Below are 15,287 nucleotides of genomic sequence, written 5' to 3'. Positions count from 1 at the left end.
CATGCCAGTCCACAAACTAACTACAAAAAGGGTCCTTGAATTTGAGTGCTAATCCCAGCTGTGACAGACACCTTCAGTGGCCTTGGGCAACTCACTTACACTCAGATATCATTTAGGTTATCACATTAGTTTGCTTATACCTAGAATAGCAGATCTCTAGGGTATCTGTGCGGTAATGACAAGGAAGAGTTCCCTTGTTAATAGCTCCTACTGTAAACCAAATGCAAAATGGCATCAACTGAATGGGTAATACTTTGGCCAATCAGGACTGATTATATTTTTTAAAAAGCATAGCAGACTTTTAAAAAAATTAGGACCTTAACTAGCTTCTGATTGACCTAGAAAGGGAATTTATTCTGGGCTTCAGTCAATCAGAAGTAATCTTTGGTCAGTACAATGAACTGTCACTACTGAATCAACATCCGGAAGTAAAAACGACAGCAGCCTACATCATTAGTCAACTAATATAATAGTGCTAAAGTCAATGGAACAGGCAGATGGCGAAGACAGTCTCCCACTTCAGAATAATGTTGCCCGTCACCTCGCAGCATTTATTTTATGGAAGTGAGGATACATTCATTGTTGTTTGCAAGGTGCTCAGATAGCATGGTAATAGGAGCCATATAAGTACGCCAGTAGATGCATAGTGGAAATATGTAATGTTGATAGTAATTGCACTTTGTAAACACAGTGGCCAAGCGTCTCAGCTGGGGTAAATTGGTATTGCTCCGTTAATGACAGTGTAGTCAATGGAGTAATCCCATGTTACACCAGCTGAGAATCTGGCCCAGCATCATTAACAGAAATGGTTGTTGCTAAGTTTAAGAAACATGTGATGCTGAAAGTCACCTCCACTAAATAACAGCTTATTCGCAGATCATAGCTGTCTGCCCCCACCCTGTTCCGGATATAACGAGGGTGGCTATGAAAGTGATACCTGAAAGGCTGCCTCTCTTTGACACACTGCAATAATCAATATCCCTACTGTGCAGAATATTGAAATTCCTATGTTGTTAGTCGACTGAACACATCCCACAAATAGAGTAAGTGGATTTAAAACTAAAGATTGTTCTGCTCTTTTCCTTTACTGTTGTTATTATTAAAGTGTCATGATTAGAACAGCAGCATAAAATAGAGATTTAGCACAGCAAACTAAGAGCATGTCAGACCACTATCCATCTCGTAACAGAAGCATTTCAGATATACATCCCCTTATTTATGATCATTATTAGGGTTCATTCTGACACCCTTGCTAACCCCGAGGAGCATCTTACTCCCTAGTAAGGTACTACTGAAAATGTATAAAGGGTGGTAGAATCCAGCCCTGGGAGTTTTTGTATTCAAAACACCAAAATCTATACATTGACAGGTTAATAAGGCTCTTGGTATTCAAAAGGCAGAGTTTATGGAGTTCAGAGCATCAGCTAGTTCCATCAGTACATCAATTATGAGAACACAAGACATTTTAGGAAGAGAGAAAAGCCACTCGGACCCACACACTATCCAGCCCTCTGGTACTATTGTGATATAAATGTCCCCCTAGACAGACAGATGCCTGTTTCACAAATCTTATCCATTTACTTTAGCCACAGCCGTCAATCCCTCCCTTTTTCCTCACATATGTAAATTTCAAGGAGGACCTGTTTCAGCAGGTGCCACCTGTGTCTCTTTTGACACATGTAAGGCCACAGATTCTGTCTCTGCAAGCAGCTAACCGTGGTTACATTTGGCTAGTAGTCTAGCCAAATCAACCAAAACTACAGCTGAAAATTTGGACCACACTGGGCAGAAGAGTCAAAAAGGTCCCCATTTCTCATTATGCGGCTCCTCTGAACTTCCAGGTTTTTGACTCAGCAAAACCCCAGCCATGGAAATAACAAATGTAATTTGATGGGAAATGCCTGTCAAATCCTGATGGCTGAGCCTGTCCCATTTACTTAGACACAGATGCTTAGGATTTCCTGCTTCATCAGTGAAACAGCCGTGATATGTCCAGCTTTCAGAGCTCCAGATATAGTGGTGCATGATTCAAAAGGATCTTAGTTCCCATAGTTTATTTTATCATTTGATAAAATGTGTTCCTTAGGGCCATCTAGAGGGGCTGCCTCTGGGAAAATTGTTAAGTTTGTCTCATGAGGCAGGAGGGGAAGCATTCAGATCCAGGAAAGACACTGGTCCTGCTCAAGCTGGCGTGAGAATGCTGCTCAAGAGCCCCATTTCTTCTGGGGAAACTTACTAATGCTAGACTCTGGGACTCTATGTGTGCAACTATTGCATTTCAAAGATTGCTGTTGTACACTGGGAAAGTTGAAATCATCAGTCTGCTGAGGGGGAAAAAGCAAGCTTGACAAACAGTAAGTCTTGAACTCTACAGCATTCCCCGCGTGTGTCATTTTAGCCAGCAATGTACATTTATATACAATGAGCCAGATTCTCGCTGATGCACGGTCGCATAGCTCCTCAGTAGATCTATGCCAGTTTCACCATCAGAGAATCTTGGCCCCACGCATGTGGACAGTGATTTTCATGGTAGTGAAAGCTCTAGTTAAGGTGACATCAGGACACTGAATTTTCATGCACTCGTAACATTTGTAAAAATTCCCCTGGGGGCTCAATATCCTCCACCTCAGAGAGGTCTTTTGTATTCTGAAAGTTTGATCAAAATCCCTTCTGACATGTTTAAATTATGCAAAGGTGATGTAAAGCAAAGGGTAATTGTGTATAAATCAGCCAGCCTGATATTTTCCACAATTTCAGTAAATTGCCTTTTTATTCATGCATAATACAAACAGCTGAACATTACAATATAAAGACCCCCAATCCTGTAAGTTGTTCCACAATGCCCGATCTCTCCTCTTGCGCAGGTCCCACATCAATGGGATTTATCTACGTAGGAGAACTTGCAGGACTGGGGCCACTAGTTTCCAGCTTTCCAAGTCCTCACCAGAACTAGCATGATCATTCTTTTTCCATAATAAACAGCTAAAAGCTTTAAGAAATCTAATTTCTCTCTCTGCTCATGCTTGCCAGCAGGTATCTCTCACATACCCTTAGAGTTCAAAATAATTTCTCCACCCCCCACTTTAATGCCTCACCCTATTTGAAACCTCTTAAAGCTGTTCTGAGGACTGTTTCTAAGAAAATTAATAGTGCAAAATAGAATTGAATATTTGATATGGTAATGGGGGACATGAGTTCACTCCACAAGAAAAGGAATAAGGTTTTCTGAGCAATCAGATCCTTTTGCTAGAAGAGATAACACAATCCATACCACAAGTCTACGCTATTATCTCAACAGTAGACTAAAGTCTGATGACATGGTCAATCAATGGTGCTTCATGGAACAGAACAGAATTTGGTGCCTAACAAGGGAACCAACAATCTTGTAATTACGTTCTTTTTATGTGGCATCTAGTGTCCTATGACCTCTATCCACTAACAACATTATGGTGGAAGGACAACTAAAGTGCCCTGAAATCAGACCACTGGACAGCTAACTATATGCTTAGGAACGAGTTCCCCTCTTAGTTGCACAGGTGACACATTGTGTTAACTGGAGTTGCAGTGATGTAAATGAAAAGAGAATTTGGCCACTGGCATTTATCATGGTGAAGTGGGGGTGGAGGAAATCAGAAGAGGAAAGCTATTATCCTAGCATTTCTGCTTCAAATCCTAGCCTAGGGAAAGAACCCTTAAGAAAAACACACATGTCTCACGCTGGCCTAACAGTTCTAAGGCCTGAAGCCAAAATCCTGACCACAAGAGGGTTGCCTCCAGCTGCTGAAGACAAGAAATGCATAAATGAAAAAAATCAGTCCCTTGACAGGGGGAAAGATTATACCATCACACCTCTGTTTTCTTCCTCTGTCTTCACATGTTAGAAGGAAGAGAGCCAACTTGTTTGGGTAGTTATAGACACTCCTGTACAGGGCTGGCCTTACCATGAGGCGAACTGAGGCGGCCGCCTCAGGTGCCAGACTGTGCGGGGCACCACTAGGACCCAGAGTGTAGAAAGTCGTGAATGCTGCTGCTGGTGCATCTGGATTCTCTGCTCGAGATGCACAGAGATGGGGGAGTGCTGTGCAGGAGGAAGGAGGGCACAAGAGACAGAACTGGCAGGCAGGAGAAAAGGTCAGAGGGAATAACAGAAAGCAGCAGCAGCTGCAGGGAGAGAGAGGAGGAGGAGCCTCTTATGTACCTCTCTAGCACCCCCAGGAGCCTGGACTGATTAACACCAGCTTCGCAGGGAGCGTCCTGTTTCCTGCTGCTTCCCTGAGCCCACTTGAGGAGAACAGGCAGTCAGCTGAAATAGTAGGAGCCAGTTGGGCCCTTAAGACGCTGATAGCTCCCCTCCCTCAGGCCCTGCTACCAGCCTGCTTATTTGTCCCCTTCCACTGAGTGTGGAGAGCCACTATAGCTGGCACAGAACAGCAGCCCTGAGTGAAAGAAGAAAACGCCCCTCTGGGGCAGCATTCAGAAAAAGAAAGAAAGCAAAGGAAGCTTTTCTATCTAAGCAGGAAGGAGCTCTCCTGAGATACATAGACACAAATGTTCACGGTGAGCCTTCCGGTCCCAGTGAGGATGTGAGTGGTGAGGAGATGCCTGATCTTCCAGTTAGTCAGAGTGCAGGTGACCTGGCAGCTACTGCAGCATCCATATCTCCATCTCAAATGGATGTAACCATGCACATTCCTGAAGAAAAGTGTAGATCAGAGAAGAGAGTGGTGGAGGCGCAAGAAACAGCTGCTGCTGAGTTTAGTTCCTTCAGTCTAGATGATCCAGGACTGTGCACCAATTGAGCAGTAGCCTGAGGGACTTCCTTGTACTGCATGGACCACAGCAAGTGAAAAACTTCATGTTCCCCAAAGACAATGAAAATAGACATTTCCATCCAACCCATTACTGGCGTGAAATCCCCAATGATGACAAAGTGGAGAGCCATGGCTTATGTACTCAAAAACCCAGAATGCTGCATACTGTTTTTGTTGCAAACTCTTCCAGTCTAATATTCCAGCCACATTGGGTTCTAAAGGAACAAAGGACTGGAAGAATCTGGCTAGAAATCTGGCATGCCATGAGAAGGCAGCAAATCACCAGAGCGCATTCCATAGGTGGAAAGAGCTTGAAATAAGACTAAGGTTAAAGGCCACCATAGATGATCAGCATCAAGAGAAGATTGCATAAGAGTCTCTTTACTGGCAAAATGTTCTGAAAAGGCTCATTGCCATTGTGAGAATGCTTGCTACCCAAAACCTAGCACTGTGTGGCACTTCAGATCAGCTGTATGTGCCAAACAATGGAAACTTCCTTAAAATTGTGGCGCTGACGGCTGAGTTTGATGCTGAACTCCAGGAGCATCTAAGAGTCGTCACCACCCAAGAAATGTACACACACCACTACCTTGGAAAAACAATTCAAAATGAGATCATACCGTTACTGGCAACAAAAGTGAAGAGAGTTGTCACTTCGGATGGGCTATTACCAGCAGGAGAGTGAGTTTGTGTGTGGGGGGGTGGAGGGTGAGAAAACCTGGATTTGTGCTGGAAATGGCCCAACTTGATGGTCACTTTAGATAAGCTATTACCAGCAGGACAGTGGGGTGGGAGGAGGTATTGTTTCATGATCTCTGTGTGTATATAATGTCTTCTGCAGTTTCCACGGTATGCATCCAATGAAGTGAGCTGTAGCTCACGAAAGCTCATGCTCAAATAAATTGGTTAGTCTCTAAGGTGCCACAAGTACTCCTTTTCTTTTTTTGAAAAGTCAAACAGAAGATTGTGGCAGATCTGAAGTCAACAAGATATTACTCTGTTATTCTGGACTGCACACCTGACATCAGCCATATGGAACAAATGACTTTAATGGTGCGTTTTGCAACAAAAAGAGACCCTAGTGAAAATGTCCCTGCAATGGTGACTGTTAGAGAGCATTTTCTAGAATTTATTGACATTGATGATACTACAGGAGCTGGTATGACAAATGTGCTTCTTAAAAAGCTGGAAGATATGGGAATTGCGACAACTGTCATGAGAGGTCAGGGCTACGATAATGGTGGCAACATGAGAGGAAAGAACAGAGGAGTGCAGACACAGATCCAAGAGTTAAACCCTCGAGCTTTTTTTGTCCCATGCAGTTCTCATTCATTGAACTTGGTAGTCAGTGATGCAGCATCAACTTCTAGTGAGGCTGCTGAATTTTTTTATGTAATTCAAAGCATCAATGTATTTTTCTCTGCTTCAACTCATCAATGGCAAATTTTGAAGCAACATGTGGGAAAATCCTCTCTGACACTGAAACCACTGAGTGCCACACGATGGGAAAGTCGAGTGGAGGCAATAATAAAGCCTATCAAACACCAAATTGGGAAGATAGATGATGCCATAGTTGCCATTATGGAGGATAATGCTATCACAGGAACTGTTCATGGGAGAACAGTGGCAGAGGGAAATGGAATCACCAGACATATACATAACTTCAAATTTCTGTGTGGCTTAGTGTTGTTGCATGACATACTGTTTGAAATAAATGTTGTAAGCAAAAGACTCCAGGGTGTTGACCTGGATATATCTGGAGCAATGGAACAACTGGACAAAGCAAAGTCATACCTACAGTCTTACCGGTCAGATGAGGGATTTCAAAACGTTCTGAGGAGTGCACAGAAGTTGGCAGAGGAACTTCACACTGAAGCTATTTTCCCACCCATTCAAGAATACAAGAGTCACCGAAGAAGAAGACATTTTGATTACGAGGTACAGGATAATCCCATAAGAGACCCCAAAAAACAATTCAAAGTTGAATTCTTTAACCAGGTGCTAGATTGTTCAGTACAGTCAGTTGAAGAACGTTTCATGCAGCTCAAGGAACACAGCAGTATATCTGGGATGTTGTATGATATTCCAAAACTCCTCACTATACCTGAAGAAGACCTACACCAGCAATGCAGGGCGCTAGAAACAGTGTTGATACATGGTGACATGCACGATATTGATGTGAGTGATTTAGGTGATGAACTGAAAGCCCTTTCAAGATACATTTCTGCAGGATCAACTCCAAAGGCTGTTCTGGAATATATGTGCACAAATAAGATGACCACCCTCTTTCCAAATGCTTTTGTTGCTCTGTGCATACTTCTAACACTTCCTGTCACAGTTGCTAGTGGAGAACACAGCTTCTCCAAGCTGAAGTTAATAAAAACACATCTACGCTCGACAATGACACAGGAGAGGCTGGTCGGCCTTGCAACCACCTCAATAGAGCATGAGCTGGCCTGTGGGCCTTCAGCAGGAAGCAGTTCAAATCTTTGCAACCAAGAAGGCAGGGAAAGCATCACTTTGACTATTCAAACAGATAAAAATGCCAGTGTTTACTTTGCAGACAAGAAAAGTTACATTTGCTGTTCAGACGTTTGAAAGTTAAGGGTTACTTTTTTGAACAAGGCGTTTTAAGTTGTTAGTTCTCCTTTATTGGGGTAGGTAACAGAGCAGTACCATGAGAGGAGAAGAACAGGAAGAAGGCAGAATTGAGACCTTTCAAAGTTTTGGCCCAAGCAAGTGGGCGTGGGGGCGTCATTTGAGCTCCCTGTCTCAGGTGCCAAAATGTTGTGGGCTGGCCCTGTTCCTGTACCTATCTGCACAACATTAAAAGCTCCTGTTGCTTCCGTGGGGCAGAAGTCACTAGAGACTCCTTTCCAATGCATTTTGTTTCTTATTTGACAAATCAAAATTACTCCAATATTCATTATGCAGTGAGAGGTTGTAAAGTCACCTGTTGTTTGCCACACCAAAAGCGCTATGCACAATAGGACTTAGGTGAAAACTAATTTCATCGTCTTATCCATGCCACTAAACCCTTGAATAAACTAGATATATCTCATACATCTTGCAGAGAAGGAAAGTATGATCCAGCAATATTTTCTGTGCTCTGCTACAGCTGTGCCATTTACGACACTGCAGATAACATTGTAGCAGCATTTCGATTATCAACTGCCACACCATTTCTGCCTGTGATTATTTCAGATCTCACATGGCCAGAATTGTTGGGTCTGGTCAGATCCTGTGCAAGGGACCTCTAAGCAAAACCCAGAGTTGCTGCAGGTAGCATCATTGATGATTCAGCAGGGGGCATGCTTCCATCTGAGCCAGTATTAAACCAGTGCCACAGCATGATGCTACAAGGCACTGTATTATTTTGAGGTACCATTCTCTGAGTGAGATGTTAAAGATTCGTTGGCGCTGTCCACAGAAGCAGGGGTGTTCTCCCCCTGGGTCAAGTTCACAACACATATAAGCAGGTACAACTCCACTGATTTAAAAAAAATAATCCAGATAACATTTGGCATGGAAGAACAAGGCCTTTTTATAAAGCGACATTTGAAGAAAATTGTCCAATCATTATTGTGCTATAGCATGCAAAAGTAAAGTACTCAGCGAGTAATTCAGGGTTAAAGTCCCAATTACAACTACACGATACATACATTTCTCTATGTAGGCCTCTGATATTATAAGTAACCCTAATTGTGCCATCAAATCAGATGCAATAATAAGACAAGAAGGAAGGAGACTAAAACTTGAGCAAAATCTTCAAAGTTATTTCAACAGAGTTTCTATGTGCGAATGAGATTCTTCTTTTTCCTGCAGCTGCTAAACTTCCAGTGCTTTTCAGATATTACTTTTAACTTTCATGCTGTGCATGGAGCCCTCTTCTGGAGAAATTTGAAAAATAAAGGACAGCTGAATAATTCTTACACCTGTATTGGTGTGTATGTATGAAGGATGTGTTCTGGAACTAGCTATTCAATATATATATTGATAACTAACTGATAACAATACATGCAGATATCACACTGATTCCAAAAATTCTCAAACACTGTAGCTTCCTTATATTGTAAGCTATAGCAGAACAATTATCTATATAGCCTACTGACAGCCATTTGATGGTTCTATTAGTTTCAAATATGATGATAAACTTGGATTCAATTGTCCATATTTCAATGTAGTACATAGACATGCCAAAGCAACCCCTTTGAAGAATTATATTTTCCTACAAATAAAACTTTTGTATGCAATTAAGTTTTCTATGAAAGGAGAACTATTTAGAGATCTATAGGTATTTACTCCCTATTGTAATTTTTATGATTAAATGCACAGATGCAAGTTACCAGCAAACCTTCCAAATTTTCACTGTCAGCTTCAGATTGATTAAATTGTACAGTGCACGTATCCCTGCAAAATCTTAAAGATTACCATGAACTGATGGGCTCCCAAGAATATGTCCTCCTTAGCCACTCAGACTGAGATACTGAAGAACAGACTTCCTCTATCAAATTATGAAAGACATAAATGACAGTAAAACAATCCCATCAAGTAGACTAAGTCTTTTGGGTAGCAAATTAAAATCCAGTGATCAATCAGCTTCCTAATATAGGTTAACCCTCACCAAACAAACCAACTCATAAAGTACACTTGCCCAATGAGGATGACAGTATAATGTCTGGAAAATTGGCTTTTAGCCTGCACTTGTCAACCACTGACTATTTAAAAATGTCAGTTTCTGTTTTAAAAGACTGATTTTCTTTTATTAATTACTTTTGACCTGAAAAAATAAAAATATAAAACTTTCATCTCTGCACATTTAATATTCTCATGGCCGGTAATGTACTCTGCAGAGTATAGATTTGCTTTGTTTTCCCTACCCCAAATGTATCCCTTGTTGTTTTGAAAGTGAATTATGCTTTTCCTCCACTGTCCCCCAAAAGTATTGCATTTACTGATGTTTATTATTTAGAAATCAGCTTATCAGGATTGATTTTTGCTAGTTCCACTAGCATGAGGTTACAGAAGTAGCTGTTGCTACTGCTGGGAGGAGAAAAAAAACACCTAACAAATATGTGTAACAAACACTACCACTGCCAGATGGCTACATTTGTTTAATATGTTGTTTCTCCCATTCTTCTGTTTACTCCTCCTGTCACATGAAAGTTCTGTGTGCGCATTGAGTCTAAGAGGATAGCTGTACAGCTTTTGAATAATTCCCCTTTGCCCTCCCCCCGTCTGTGTCTCACCAACAATTAACATTTTACCCTGACTATATTCAACAAAACAGGTTTATTTATGTACACTTTCCTATTACCAATTGAACTGATTTCCTAATGAATTCACTTGCTGACATTCTGTGGTGGTTGTTTTTTTAATCAAGTACATTTAAAAAAAAATCACTAAGTAGACTGCCTGCTAAATCTTCCCATCCTGATAAGAGAGGATGGATCACAGTTTGAACAACCTTCAACACTGGGCATTATGAAACACTAAGAACTCAGTCCTGCATTATGCTCAACACTCTGGCCCCAACTCAGCCAATCACTTAAGCAGCTACTAACGTAAGCATGTGAGCAGCCCCAGTGACTTCAGTGGGGCTACTTGCATGCTTAAAGTCAAGCACGTGCTAAAGCGGTTTGCAGGATCAGGTGTTCAGCACCTTGCAGGATTGGGCACTAATAGACTATGAAGTGCTTGGCCAACTCTAAAATGCAAGCTGCTTTTTCAACAGGCCATTGGTGGAGTGTGATTGAAAGGGTGCCTTCCTGTTGCTTCTTGACAAAAGAGGAATGTTTGAATAAGACCAGAAGCCTGAGCTGACTAATTTGATGCATTGAAAAACCCATAAGATGGAAAAGAGCCTGAAGTCACGGAGAAAGCAGGATGAAATGCAGTGGAGATGGCAGTCCTCAAGTCTTGGGTGAGGAGGTCAGCTTAGTACATGCGCCAGGTTCCCACTGTGGCGTTGGGTGTTCCCAGACCGCACCCCCTCTGGTTGGCACCTGTTCTCTCCATGCTTCAGCCTTTGTTGGCAGCTGACCTTGCCCAGCTGCCTGCATGTTCAGTTGCAGCCAGCCCTTGAATCTCAGCCCATTCTTGCAGCTTCTCCAACCTGATGCCCATGCGGGCACTGCCAGCCAGTCCCAGAGCCTCAGGCCATGCCAGTCGCAGGCAGCAGCATGCCCATTCTCCCATATGTGCTGCCTCAGCTAGCAGCTCAGCTCGCCTGGCCCCCTGCCCATTTTCATGCCCACCCAGGCAGCCCATAGAGCCTCAGTCTATGCTGCTAGCTCTGTTTATGTGGCCTCCCATATACACATCCCCAGCGTGTGCAATCCTAATGGTCCCATCACTGCAGTATCTGGGCCCCAGGGACGTGACCTAGAACAGCAGCATTTACCCACAACTTATAGAGAACCAGACTCTGCACCATCCCTCTTTTTCTGTTGCTCCCTTTAAGGGGGACTATTCTTAGTGCACAGGCAGTCGAACCCACCCATCCACTCCCTCAAGACACCAATTCGCACTCTGTACCATACTTTCACCAGCCACCCACAGGCAGGTTGCACTAGCAGCCAAGCATGCCCACTCTTGAGCCACAGCCCACATGCACTCCATTCATCCAGCTGCCTTCTGCTCACAGACCCTTGGCATGCCTCCCCTCGGCAGCAAAGCTTCCCCTGCACGAGCCCGCACCATTCTCCCTCAGTCTGTAAAAGGAAGCTTCAAATCCGTTTAGAGACTGCAGATGCACACAGAGACTCAGCCTCCCAAGCATTAGCAGTCCAGAACGCTCCGGGCTCCTACGGGTTAACAAAGCTGTTCAAGCCCCAAGTCAAAAAGGAATTAACTTTTATCCCAAGGGGAGCCGACGATGCTTTCCCTCAGTGGGAGTTTACAGAGCTACTAGGACAAAATATATAAGTGTTTCACACCGGACAGCAATAAAGAAACCTCAGACATCACACGGTGCTTTCAAAACTAAACGTATAAAGGGGATATCGGGGGGGAGGGGGAAAGAAACCAAAGGTAGAGAGAAGGAAGAACCCAGCTAGTTCCTCTGCTTTGAGTGACAGAAGCAGCAGGACTGGAGCAGCCCCCTGGGTTTCAAGGCTGGGTGTTTTTTTCTGCTTTCTGGCAGAGGGGATCTATTACAGTTAATAAGAGGAAAGGCTACATAGCAAGTCACTCACATCGAGTACTATACATGTCAAGAGGGTGGAGGGGGGAGCTTCTGCATGCTTTGATTTTTTTTTTCCCTCCACATCTTTTTTCTAAAAAGCAATAAATAAGGTGAGCTAACAGACCCTTCTAAGCGGCACAATCCACAGAGGAAAGAGGCATATCAAAGTTGCAGGATTTGATATGACAAAATATTGCTGCTGCTGCTGAATACACTTCAAAGATCACACACACACACACACACACACACTCCCCCTAAAAGGGAAACATTATTACATATCGCAGAGCAAATTCGTTGTAACTGTAAGTCAGGGAGGTTCGAGATTCTACATTCTTGGCAACTGCCTTATAACAGAGAGCTTGCGTCCTTCAACAGTAATTCAAGCAATGTCTAAAGACTCCGAAATCAGACCTGAATCACAAATACTTCCAAATCCAAATGCAGAAGAGAGAAGATGAATGAAAGCAAGAAAAAAAAAACATCCCATTTCTTACCTGGGATAGTAGAAAGGACAGAGTAAGTTGAGTTTTGTGCTGCATTTTGCCAGACTAGAAGATACCGGAGGCTTTTTCATTCATGCACTCGGCTGCACTGAGCATATTTTCACTGTGAAACAGCCTTTGAGAAGAGACTCTGCCTTGAGAGCCAGCCAACTTCCCAAATAGATCAGCAGCATCATCACTAAAGCATTGGATAGAGTCTGATGACCAGAACCAATAGCTTTACAAGGATGATTTCTTCACAAAGCATCCCCATTTTGCATCACACATATTGGGCAAGCACCTCTCACAAACACAGCACCTTTAGAAAGCATTTGGCTTTGGTGAATTTGTGTGTTTAGTTTCAGTCTTACAAATCATGCTTTATGGATTTCATTAGTATTTTGCTCTTTCAGAGAATGGAATTGCACAGGGGGAAATAACAGCAACTCAGAGCACCGGGGCAAAGAGATTCTCTTTATTAAAATGTTAATAAGGTGTGCTTTATTTTCAATAAATCAAAAAAATGACCGCTGCAGCTTTAGTTACTTGCAAGCCCTGGAAAAGCCATATAGTGGAGTTTTTCAGTGCAGCAGAAATCCTGATTATATTTTGTGTTTTCCCTCCATCTCACAAATCACAACAAGGACAGATCAATTCTAGCCTGCAAGAAAAAAAATCCATCATAGGGCGATAGATTTTATTAACTGCTCAGGTAATGGGCGGACTGGCTTTCGACTCAATGAACTTGAATCTAGGACTAAGTTTCTCAAGTCTGTGTCCTTCAATTATGGGAACTTTTCTTGTTTGGAAAAGGATCTGATATTATAAGAATCAAATGGTGGGGGGGGTTAGTTAAATTATTATGTTATAATTAGCAATGTAACATTACGCAGGTGGGGCCCCAACCACAAATTTAGTGTCTCCTTTGCACAGTTTTCCCCTATTTCTGCCCCCTCAGATGCATCCAATTTCTTTATCCCCACCATGTAATCTCCAGGTGGTTTTGTACCTGTAATCCTGACATCCCTTCCTCCCCACTCTTGTCTCACTGCCACCTCCGGCCGCCTCCCCACCACTAACTCCTCAATGGCTCTAAAAATCTCAGTGTCCCTGGTGTTTCTGCTGCTAGCTATTTCCCATGTTCCTCAGCATCAGCAGGAGCTTCCTGCAGAAAGGGACATGATTTTGCAGCATTCCCAATGCATGCTCTTACCCTAGCTGCTTACCCATAGACCACTCAGAGATGGGGAATGGAGCTGTCCTAAGAGCCTGACCCTTCCCATGAAGTAGCAGCTTAGTGCCACGTGGACTCATAAGTACCCCAAATAATGTCAGGGATATGTTTAGGCCCATGTATGGATCAGAGCTCCAGCAGAAAACAGAACCAGCACTGGCAGTGTTCATTAAGGTCTTTACTGCCCTAGACAAAATGAAAAAATGTTCACCACTCCCAACCCCCAGGTGCTCTCCCTAATACCAGATGGCTTCCTGCAGAAGGCCTCTACCTGCTCTGCCCTTTTGCTCCCAAACATGACTTCCCTTCTCTGAGGCATGAGGCTAGCTTGCCAGGGCAAGTTCTGTCATGTAGTATATATCTTTGGCCACTTGAGAAACAAAGAGGGTGATTGATCTTTGGCGGGCACCCATCCTCCTCGTCTCTTTCCAGTGCTGCATTTCCACTGGCTGCCCAGCTCCACCTCAGGGTCAGCCGCTCACTTTCTACTCAAGCAGTATGAATGTGGGGTGGAGGGCTCAGAGCACAGCCTGAGATCATAGTGGGGCAGGAGTAAATCCTTGCCTCCCCACTATGTGACTTTCAGAAGAGGATGCTTGTATTTCGGCCCCCTCTCATTCCCACCAGCCAGACACAGAAGGAGATGGCACCTTCCTGGGAAAAGCAGGAAACAAAAACATGTCTGCAATAACCATACATGCAGAAGAGACTGATAACACAGATAATGGTGTGTGCTGGGGGAAGAACATTCATTGCACGGGCCACCGGAACAGAAGACGCAAGCAAAAATTGACAGTTGGTTTCTGTTTAGGCCACATTTACCATGGGCACCATCTAGCCCAGTCTCCTCATCAGCTCGTTTTTATGGAGGATGGTTATGTTGGAAGTGCCTCCAATGGCAGTCTAAGTAGCTGACCTCTATGGGAGGGGCCTATTCTGGTAGGCAGAAGCAGGATCATATGGATGATAGTCATTTTATAGCACTCTGCCCCTAGAGGAAATGCTTTCATTGGTATAAGACCCCACTGACAAGGTGTGATTGAAGGGTGGACCTGCTGGTTCTAGCTCTTTCCCATATTCTTGAAACTTGGAACCAACAGAAAGGATGGTTTAATCTCAGAGGGGTTTGCCATTGAGCTTGCTTGCATGTATTTCTGCAAAAGGTGAGAGTAGGATACAGTTCTTCAGCGTTGATAATGCCAACGCTTTGCAGCCAGACCTGTGAATGATTTCGGTTCTGGACAAGTGAACCTTGTGTGGAATCCTCTCCCTGGGCTTTTAGGGTACCTGTCCAATAGTAGCATCTGGGACCATGGTCCCTGATGTGGGTTTAGCCTTACAGGCCCTCTGTTATGCCCTCACCATGTATATGAGTATTCTAGTTATAGGATTCAGAGTAACAGCCGTGTTAGTCTGTATTAGCAAAAAGAAAAGGAGTACTTGTGGCACCTTAGAGACTAACCAATTTATTTGAGCATAAGCTTTCGTGAGCTACAGCTGAGATTGGTTAGTCTCTAAGGTGCCACAAGTACTCCTTTTTTCTGGTTATAGGAACAGGTGATCTAATGCATTAG

General features: G+C 43.4%; 1 protein-coding gene across 4 annotated transcripts in view; it reads right to left on the bottom strand.

Annotated features, from left to right (window-relative positions):
* The window catches only part of CDH13 (cadherin 13), a 786,172-nt gene extending 773,543 nt beyond the window's left edge, over positions 1-12,629 (bottom strand). For all 4 annotated transcript variants that reach the window (XM_073308069.1, XM_073308070.1, XM_073308071.1 and 1 more), the window contains exon 1: positions 12,492-12,629. In XM_073308069.1, the coding sequence (XP_073164170.1) occupies positions 12,492-12,536 (45 nt within the window). In that variant the 5' untranslated portion in view covers positions 12,537-12,629. The remainder of the gene's footprint in view (positions 1-12,491) is intronic.
* Between the last annotated feature and the right edge of the window lie 2,658 nt (positions 12,630-15,287).

Source organism: Lepidochelys kempii, chromosome 12, assembly GCF_965140285.1.
Source record: "Lepidochelys kempii isolate rLepKem1 chromosome 12, rLepKem1.hap1, whole genome shotgun sequence".
Lineage (NCBI taxonomy): Eukaryota > Metazoa > Chordata > Testudines > Cheloniidae > Lepidochelys > Lepidochelys kempii.
This window is presented reverse-complemented; position numbering and strand designations above follow the sequence as displayed.